This window comes from Carassius gibelio, chromosome B16 (genome assembly GCF_023724105.1).
Source record: "Carassius gibelio isolate Cgi1373 ecotype wild population from Czech Republic chromosome B16, carGib1.2-hapl.c, whole genome shotgun sequence".
Taxonomy (NCBI): domain Eukaryota; kingdom Metazoa; phylum Chordata; class Actinopteri; order Cypriniformes; family Cyprinidae; genus Carassius; species Carassius gibelio.
This window is the reverse complement of record NC_068411.1, coordinates 7433482-7443773: the sequence shown is the minus strand read 5'-3', so window position 1 is coordinate 7443773 and position 10292 is coordinate 7433482. Positions and strand designations below refer to the sequence as shown.

The 10292-nt window shown below is 37.5% G+C and overlaps 1 protein-coding gene across 6 annotated transcripts; it reads right to left on the bottom strand.

Annotated features, from left to right (window-relative positions):
* Positions 1-696: 696 nt before the first annotated feature.
* Positions 697-8336, bottom strand: LOC127975365 (prolactin regulatory element-binding protein-like). Of its 6 annotated transcripts, none has more exons than XM_052579377.1 (11): positions 8169-8336; positions 6757-6932; positions 5494-5689; positions 5175-5413; positions 5020-5100; positions 4777-4904; positions 3146-3319; positions 2970-3042; positions 2627-2786; positions 1387-1482; positions 697-1205 (listed from the first exon to the last, which is right to left on the bottom strand). In XM_052579377.1, exons 2-10 carry the CDS (start codon positions 6889-6891, stop codon positions 1388-1390), a joined length of 1281 nt encoding a protein of 426 aa, XP_052435337.1. In that variant the 5' UTR covers positions 6892-6932; positions 8169-8336; the 3' UTR covers positions 697-1205; position 1387. The 6 variants fall into 6 exon arrangements, with proteins under 6 accessions (XP_052435337.1, XP_052435335.1, XP_052435336.1 ...); XM_052579375.1 differs by lacking the exon at positions 8169-8336 and adding an exon at positions 8014-8032 and having other exon boundaries at positions 6757-6918; XM_052579376.1 differs by having other exon boundaries at positions 697-1482; positions 8169-8335.
* Positions 8337-10292: the final 1956 nt, after the last annotated feature.

Here is a 10292-nt window from a genome sequence, read left to right as displayed (position 1 = left end):
GATGAATGACGCTGATGTACAAGCACCAAACACTGATTTTAAGCATAAACTTCACAAAATCTATAAACTGGTTCTAAAAATCTGATTGGTTAATCACAATGTTGTTCCAGGGTCAACAACGATGTTGTCCCAGGAACATGTCTCACTTGGTAAAATCAGATTCTGCCTAGATCTATATGAAAATGTACACTTTAGCATACTGTTAACTTATCTATAATATATAATAACAAAAAATAATATACTAATGTAACATCTGACGCTCATCCGAATGTTATCTGCAATTGAGTTCAAGTGTATTCTAGTTTAAATTGACATTAAATGCAGTTAGCTGAACGTCAGTGTGTTTACGGACTCTTTCGTGTGTGATTTCATAATTATTTCCATTTTCTTTGAAATGCGGTTAATGTGTTACTGCCAAATGTACTGGTAAACGTTTACGATAAGCTCAAATATAATGTCATTTATATTGAAACTTGTATGTCATGCATTTAAATATATCATATTTGTTAATTATACAGTTTCGTAATTCCGAACTTATTATATCCAGTCTGTCTGGAATGACACACTTTGAACAGTGCTGTATATTTAATAAACACAATGCAATGGCGTCCACTAGTGGAGCGCATGAAAACACCAGTCACTTCAAACTGGACTATTCGGATGATTCATCGTTTGTTCTTCCAAAACAGAGAAATGTTTGGCTCTGTAATCTGTTTACTGAAGCACTTTCCCTTTTGCATGACGTCACAAATCCACTAAGCATGACATAACACCCATGCTTCACAATCCAATCAATTTCCAATGGATTAAATTCAATCCCATCCTACTGCTTTCTCCCTAAACATCAGATTTTACTCCGAAATATCTTGGATTATGCAAGTACAATGGGATGCGACTTACATATGAGGACTGTCAGTTAGTTTGTAGAAAACTACAGTACATGCTGATCATAACATAAATAACTGGACAACAGCATATGCTGCTCAGATCTAGATTTATATTTTTACATGGTTTTAAATATTTAAAACAATCCACTGTTGAAATTCCCTGCATATATATTTCTCCATTAAAAGGCATTTCATGCTGGTGGAGCAGTCGCCGTCCATATGAGGAAATCCAGTCGTTTTCCAACGATCCTGAAACATTTCTCTCACCGATGAGGAGAAAGAGCGCTTCAGGATCTTCAGGATCTTCATCGTCATGCCCTAAGAATTCAGAGCTCAAAATCACACTCCAGAGATGATACTTCAGTTAAAAACATGATGCTAAACACCGTCATTCCCATTTCCATTATTATTTCCAATTGATTTGAACAATTTCATCAATCCAACTCATTAAGATATAAAATGTCATGTTTAGGTGATGGTGAGAATGGATAGGCTATACGCTAAATGAATCCTGGGAAGAGAGACTGCAGGAGCAGAATCAGTCCAACCAGCATCAGACCGCAGAGGAACAGCACCAGCCACAGCGGGAATGACCCTGAGATAGAAATAGAACCGCATTACTGACGCAATATACAGCGCACAAGAGATACAAGTTACAATGAAAAAAAACTGTCCGAAAAGACAACAATCAGACACAATTTAATGCCATATAAAACATCAAGGGCTTGACTGACCAATCAGAATCCAGTATTTCTGGGAGCTGAATTTAAAAGTTGAGATCAAAGTAGTTACATAGGTCTTTTCACGATAAACATTGATTCAAAGCAGACATTAATGTTCATAATACCTTACTATCTTTATGCCTTAATAGCAAAGACTACAGAATCCCCGAGACGTGATTTGAACGGGGAAAATGCAACGCTCAAATCTGCGCAATTGCAGGAAGTCCCGCCTTCTGAATGAAAGAGCCAATCACTAATCGGTAAAATCAGCGGGTCACTGCAGCTGCTGTTAGAAGTGTCCCGGTTGCTAAGAAACAGTCAATGCTCGGAGACGTGCTCTTAGGACTGTGCACACTACCTGATCTAGCCTGAGGAATACGCTTTTTATAACGCTATTCGAGCAAAAGTAGCAACATTTACGACACAGTTGTTGTCATATTGCTTTGGTGATTTTAAATATACTGGTTTCAAATAAGAAATTTAATCCTAAACTTAGTGAACAATTTTGGAGAACTGGATGTTTCCCGAGATAGGAGCTGCACTTGGATGCCCAAGAGGCGTTTCAAAGATGGCCACTGAGTTACATGACTTGTCTTAAAAAGACTTTGATAATAGTCACAATTAGCAGATTTGAGCAGGATGATAATAAAGTTTATATTTTGCAACAATACAGGGAGAATATGTTTTGCTTAGTGATATATATATATATATATATATATATATATATATATATATATATATATATATATATATATATGTGCTCTTAGGACTGCGCAATGGCTGATAAACACATATATATATATACACACACTAAGTGCATATTGCTTTACGTGGTGTGTTGGTGTTCTGTGTGTGAGTTTGAAATGTCCTTTTTGGCATCCATTATTGATCCCAGTGATTAGTGAAAATAAAGTTATGAATTTTATCCACATTAGGGCTCATTTCATGCAGTTTGTTGTTTTCATGTATGCAGATGAAGTTGGTTTGAATGCATATATCTGAAGGCATCATACTCACTCCGGTTGGACACGGCATGCACCTGACAGCGGCTGTCGACCGCGACGCTCAACATGACCACTTCATTATTCCCCTTCACGGCTGCACTTTTAGGAGCGTCAGGAAGGAACGTCAGGTCCGTGACAACAATGCCATGAGTTTCCTGGATGTAGTACAATTTCTGGAGGGTCGATCAGAAGAGACGGTCAGTTACAATATTTCACAATATTACTGTGATCAATCAATCAATGCTGCCTTAGAATTTGGCACATTGAAATTTTTCAGCCTTAAAATGCTAAGCCTATGAAAGCAGCTGAACAGGTTTTGGCTGTATGTCACTGATCAGTGATTCTGCTGTTTGTACCTGCAGGGAAAACGCTATAAAGATGGCCACGGACCCCGTCACCGTTCCAAGACCAAGAAATGTTCCAGAGTCACTGAGGAATAATAACACACACACACACACACATCCATCAAACACAGGATGATTCACCACAACAATGAATAACTCATGAGAGATGCAGACGTATCCCCATCTACCTCACTGCAAGACAAGATATAACTTCATTCCCACAAGGCTTCGTGAGCAGCGGCAGGAAAGCCCGACCGTCCCATTTGGTGATGTAGCACGGAGGGGGTTTGCGGTCCCGTTTGTGGGGGATTTGGACTGTATAGAGTCTTAAAGCATCTTTCTGGTCCTCTACCTTTGCAAACCTGGTTTTGAGCAAGAACATAATGACACAACATTAGCAAATATGACAGCTCCTGGTCCATTACCAGCTGATTTTGGTGTCTCATTATTTATGTACAGATATAGTGACGCCAATCATGTTTTTTTTTACTATTAGATGTGTTAGATAATAATGCTCTGCAGTGAATGGGTGCCGTCAGAATGAGAGTCCAAACAGCTGATAAAAACATCACAATAATCCACACCACTCCAGTCCATCAGTTCACATCTGGAGAACATCTGCGTGTTTGCAAGAAACAAATCCAGCATTAAAGGGTTCATATGAAGCGATTTCAATTTTTCCTTTCTCTTTGGAGTGTACAAGCTCTTGGTGCATGAAGAAGATCTGTAAAGTTGCAAAGACTTAAGTCTCAAATCCAAAGAGTTATTCTTTATCAAAGTTAAGACTCTGCCACTCCCCCATATCTTTACATCACTATGTGGAAAATTTGTTTTACATTATATTTGAATTTTGTCATTTAGCAAACGCTTTTATCTAAATGAGGAGAACCAACAAAAGAGCAATAACATGCAAGTGCTATATTAGTATATTATTATATTGGTATATTTAAATTTCACAAAGAAACATGCACCATTTTGTCCAAACAATAATAAAAGGACACACTTAATTGATAATTTGTCTTAAATATATTGTGTATCGAATCGAAAAATCAAAATCATGAATCGAATCATGAGTCGAGTGAATCTTTACATCCCTAAAATTTATTATTATTTATATAGAGCCATGTCTTGTTTTTGTTTTTTTACTGTTTTGGCTTGTAAACAGTGTTTGATCTCGGCATATTTCTCTCCAGATACAGACAAGACGACTCTTTCACTGGAAGAAGAATGCTACACAGCTTTTCTCTTACAAGGTGTTTAATTTAAAACTATGTATATTTTAATTCATATATATATATATATATATATATTCTAAATTAAAATATTACCATTTTAAAAAAAAAATGCTTTTCTTTTGTACTTTCTATTCATCAAAGAATAATGAAAAACAAAATATATCATGGTTTCCACAGAAATATGAAGCAAAATGAACTGTTTTCAACATTGCTGATAGTATGAAATGTTTTTTGAGCTGCAGATCATCATATTATTCTGATTTCTAAAGATCATGTGACACTGAAGACTGAAGGAATGATGCTGAAAATACAGCTGTGCATCACATAAATAAATTACAGTTTACTATGTATTCACATAGAAAATTATTATTTCAAATTGTAATAATATTTCACAATATTACAGTTTTTACTGTATTTTTGATTAAATAAATGCAGCCTTGGTGAGCAGAAGAGACTTCTTTAATAAACATTAAAAAATCTTACGGATCCCAGACTCCCTGAACCTCTGTTGACAAAAATGGACAAAAAATTGACGTTTAGCCTATTTCTGAAAAGCGGCAGCTGTCAGGAAGTGCACGACTCGCCTGCATGACTTGTAGCGGTACATCTTCTCTGTGATCTGAGGCATGTTTTCATGCCAACACAAACCCACGGCCAGCTGATCGCCGCTCCACACGCTGCACTCGAAATCACGGCCAACTGTTACAATGTGCTACATCAAGAAAAAACACAACCAGCATAAAATTCACAACAGAGAGGCGGTTCTTAATTGTGCACTTGCTTTTCCTCAGTTCTTAATAACGAGAACAAATCTTCTCGGGACTCACCTTGTTATCAGGACTGATGTCTATATCCTCCAGCTCGTCCTTGTGAGCTCTGAAGCTGAACTTCTCTTTCAAAGAGGGGAACTGGAGAGAGAAGAGACGAGTTGAGACCAGGACAGTGCTGATGAAAGCTACACAGACTCACGGGAGACGCTCACCTCCCACACTCGGACGAAACCGTCGGCTCCGCCACTCAGCAGGAGCGTGAGGTCAGAGCTGAAGCGCACACACTTCACACAGGGGTCCTGCGGGCTCAGGTCGGCCTGCACCGCTCCAACATCCTCCACCAGCACCTGAGGAGAATCCTCCTTCATCTGCGCCACATCTCCTCCTCCTCCTCCATCTCCGTTCTGGCCTTTCCTGCCTCTCTTCCTGGCTGCACCTTTATCTCCAGCCCCTGATGACAGGTGTCACAGGACAAGATGACATGAAAGTGGTTCTGCAGGAGCATTACTTCATCAGTTATCCTCTACTGACCATCTTTGGCTGCGGGTTTCTTCGCCTGTTTGGCTGCGTGCTGACTGAACCTCATCAGGCTGCAGTTGGCGTCCTGTCCCGCGGCGATCATGTCCCCAGCCAGACACATGCACATGGTGGCTCGCGTGTCTGTTTCATGAGTGTGCAGCAAGGTGGCGCTGTGCACACCGCCGACCAGATCCAGACTCAGGAAATGCTGCAACGAAAAGGTAACACTAAACATCCCGTAATCAGTGCTGGGAACAGTTAATTTTTAAAGTAATTGCATTACAATATTGCGTTACTCCCTATAAAAAAAAAGTAACTACCGTATTTTCCGGACTATTAGTCGCACTTTTTTTCATAGTTTGGCTGGTCCTGCGACTTATAGTCAGGTGCGACTTATTTATCAAAATTAATTTGACATGAACCGAGAGAAATGAACTAAGAGACAAGAACCAAGAAAAAACATTACCGTCTACAGCCACCAGAGGGCGCTCTATGTTTTCAGTGTAGACTACAGGAGCCCTGAGCAGCATAGAGCGCCCTCTTGCGGCTGGAGACGGTAATGTTTTCTCTTGGTTCTAAATAAATGCGAATTATAGTCCAGTATGACTTATATATGTTTTTTCCTCATCATGAAGTATTTTTGGACTGATGCGACTCAGGTGCGACTTATAGTCCGAAAAATACGGTAATTACTGTACATTACTTAGTTACTTTTTATGGAAAGTAATGCATTGAGTTAGTTTTTATATATGGGCGGGGCTTGCCTGTTTGCTTTTAATTAAAATAAAAATTAAAAAAAACTTTCACACCAAAAGTTAAATGAATACGCCTGAGGCTGAAGGAAATATAAATCCGTGTCTGTTCAGTAGAGGGCGCAGCTTTTCCCAAATTTTGGGCCTTCTGTTTAATATTTTCCAAATTGCATTTTAATTGTTAAATTAGATGGAATCTAACAATGACTAAATAAATCAAATATTTTATTATTATTCTTAACAAATATAATTTTTCTATAAAACAACAGACAATCATTAACGACTGAATTTTTTTATTGGATTATGTGAAGGCTATACATAATTCAGAGAAGTCGGGAATATAAAGCACCTGCTTCTATGTCGTGCTCTTATAATAATACATTATATATCCTACAGTATTTAAAGAACATAAATTACAAATAAGCAATTACATTGACTGATTAACTGTGAATATATAATCAGGCTGCGTCGCTCACGTGGATGGCCATGTGAGTGATTTGTGAATCTTTGTTGGAGACAGTACCAGTCCGTTCTTGATCCCGGTCTTGGACGCTCCTCCTCCTCCAGCGGTGAGGATCAGGCCGCTCTGGGGCTCGACTCTCACAGTGTAGAGAGGGAAGGGGGCTCTGTACAGCTCAGGCGCTCTTCGTTTACCCATGATGCTCTGTGATCTCTGGACTCTGGTCTGAAAGGAAGTTACTGCTTGTTACAGACAAAAAAACAAACAAAAAAATGCAATATTATTGTCCATACAACTCTTAGTATTTCTGTAGTAGTATATATAATGTGCACAAATTTGTACAAATTTTCTGTATGAATGCATTTGGGTCAAAGAAGAAAAGTGGTTTTCAAGAGTTAAAAACAATAAAAGTTTAATGCCGCTTTACATTTTATTTCCATACCTAGAATGTGTCCAGTTTCAATTTCATTTATTAAATTTTTAATTTTTTTTAATAAAAAATAACTTTTTTTTCCTTTATTAATGACTCTTTTATATATTTTAATAAGTACAGGTAATTTCATCATGCTCTGCAGTGAATGGGTGCCGTCAGAATGAGAGTCTAAACAGCTGATAAACACATCACAATAATCCACAAGCTGAATGTTTGCAATAAACAAATCCATCATACATAATGCCTTTTGAACTTCAAACCTTTGCTTCCAGATGAAATGCAAGTCGATCCATAATATTGCATTCTCCAGTAAAAAGCTGTCTCATCTGAATTATGTGAGACATATAAAATGTCTTGAAAATGAGGGATTTGTTTCTTATAAACACAGTTTTTCACTTTACAAGATGTTCACTGATGGACTGGAGTGGTGTGGATTATTGTGATGTGTTTATCAGCTGTTTGGACTCTCATTCTGACGGCACCCATTCACTGCAGAGCATCCATTGATAAGCAAGTGATGAAACCTGATGAAGAAACAAACTCAAAAACATCTGGGGTGTTCTGAGGGTGAGAACTCATTCATGATTGATTAAACAGTAATATAAATGAAAGAAATTTCCACTGACATATCTTAAGAACATGTAAGCGTCAACGATTTGTCTCAAGATGCACACCAATGAAGGCACGTTTATAAAAGCCGCTTAAATGTTCTAATTGAACTGTGGCTTAACCCTGGCTTGATCTAAGCCCTGTCTCTGAAACCTGGGGCCACCATGTTTTAAGACTGTCTTAAAAACTTCTTTCTGACAGCATAGCATCTCACAGACAGATAGACTTCAGTTACAACACATCTCAATCCATTCTGTTTCCGTTTCCATTCACTGCACCTTCATCCCTTCAGTTTTCCAGACACATTATAACAGTGTAACGTTACATCCTGCTCTAGAGAGACTCCTTCACACAGAGGGATACAAGCATCACTGCACTGATACATCCGCTTCCGGAACTCTCTCTAAGGGGCGAGATGTGTGAGGAACTGCACCTGTGTCTGTGGACGCGCTCCAGGCTCTTGCTCCAGTTATCCCAGTGTTTAGTGGACATGCCACTGTGTTTTTCCACTGGATTTGTCAAAGAAACACCATCTACTTCCTCTGTTTCCTAGATACACGTCAGCAGAGCGTCACATCCTACGCGCATGCGTGCACGGCGTCAGACGCGCGACCGTAATGAACGTAATAATAACGCTTTTCTGGAAGTTTGAATGGAGCAAACCGAAGGATTTGTGCATTTAATGTAAAATAAACATACTTTAATCAAGTGCTTAATGTGTGGTGCAGTTTTGAAATGCTTAAATAAGGAAATTCATAAATATTTCACAAAAGTGAAACAAAATGTAATCAGTTACTTTAATTCAATTGCATTTCATACTTAACTATAACATAACTACGATATAAAGTTATTTAAAAAAAAGATAATATGACTACATAATGCAAATAGCAAAATATTTTAAATTTGATAAGTTTAATTAATTAATAATGAAAAAATTAAATATAAATATTAATTCAAAATATGAATTTAGGCTAAAATATTCAGCACAAATTTGTTACTACTCTACAGTCGATGGCAACCCAAGCCATTTTTTAAAAGATGGTGCAATTTTGAAATGGTTATATAAACAGACCTGTAAAATAAATTATTTCTAATTAAATGTAATACTTTAAGTAAATAATAAATATAATTAAAATACAATATCAAAATTTTAAAAAAAAAACTTAAAAAACTTGACTGAAATTATGAGAATTGTATAAAATTGAATTTCATTCATTAATTAATCTATTATTGCTTTAGAATTTACTCTAGGTGGCAACCTGAGACTCTTAGCTGTTATCAAGCTGAAAAGCAACTTCGAGGAAAATATCTGTATTCAAATTATATGCATAAAATACATGTTTGTAGCAAAAAATGTGGTGCTGTTATATGCAAATGTAAAGTACATAATGAAATCTAACCAGGTGACATGCATTTTGCACTATACTTTTAATTTACTATTTAAAAGTATTTTAGAAATTATTACCTCCTTTATTACATGAAAAGCACAAGCACATTTTTGTCAAAGTGAGTTTTATTGACATTTTCCTTTTCAGAGAGAAAAACAAAACTGTGTTTTCTGGGAAATCGTGGAGTAACATCAGCATTTAAGAAACATTGTTCACAACAACCCAGAAGCACACAGTGATAGAAACTAATATATTAACACTGTTCGCCCCCCAAGGACCCTTTGTGCAGTTTAATACTGCACTATTTCAATAAAACAGCGTATCACGTGAATATCAGCATAGAATTGGGCAGAGCTTGTACTAGAAGAGGAGCAGAAGAGAAAATGACTAAACGAGGAGCTGAAAGGTCAGTTTCTTCACTCTGCTTCTCCCTGAAGCTTTAAAGTCCCAAACTTGCACATGTATAATGAAGTACTAGATAATCATTCCCCTGTGAACCTCTGAGGCAGAGCGAATTTAATAATTACCTTGCTCCTGCTCTCCCTCAGGTTCTCTTTGTGTACTTAGCAACAGGAGCCTGGGAATATATATTAATTACCGTGAGCGGCACGGTCAGGACGTGAGGCCTGTGAAGCGCCTGCTCGGTGATAATGTGATGTCACATTCATGGTTGAGTAGTGTGAGCTGATGTGATGTGTTTGTCAGGCATGATGTGATGTTGATGTGCTCTATCTATGCTTTATAAAGGTCAGCTGTCTGACTATTGATTACTTGTTCAATAAAGGGTTACAGTGGAATAATCAATATGACCCTGAGGAGATGTCAGCCGAGGCCTCCGCTGTCAGTTGTGTCCGTTTTAACAGTAGTGAAAACATGCTATTTTATGTAATGTTATTATGCATAAAAATGAAACAAATCATTTTTAAACATGCCTGGAGCTGGTCCACTGCTATCCAAACAGGCATAAATTGGTCTTTTGTGTATGTTGGGTATTATACATTTACAAAGATTTTTCTAACTTCTCATTCCTTGTTCTAGAACCTAAAACATGTGCATTTATGCTTTAAATTTGAATTATTTTGCAAGTTAAGTCGTAATACGTTTTGTTCACACTGAGAGTGTTGACAGTTTTGTTGAGAATACATTGGAAAACCCAGTTTGAATCCCAA

Coding starts and splice junctions, on each gene's coding strand:
- LOC127975365 (XM_052579375.1), bottom strand. Junction 5,414..5,493: donor GAAACCCGCAGCCAAAGATG/GTCAGTAGAGGA, acceptor ACCTGTCATCAG/GGGCTGGAGATAAAGGTGCA. Junction 3,043..3,145: donor ATATCTTGTCTTGCAGTGAG/GTAGATGGGGAT, acceptor ATTATTCCTCAG/TGACTCTGGAACATTTCTTG.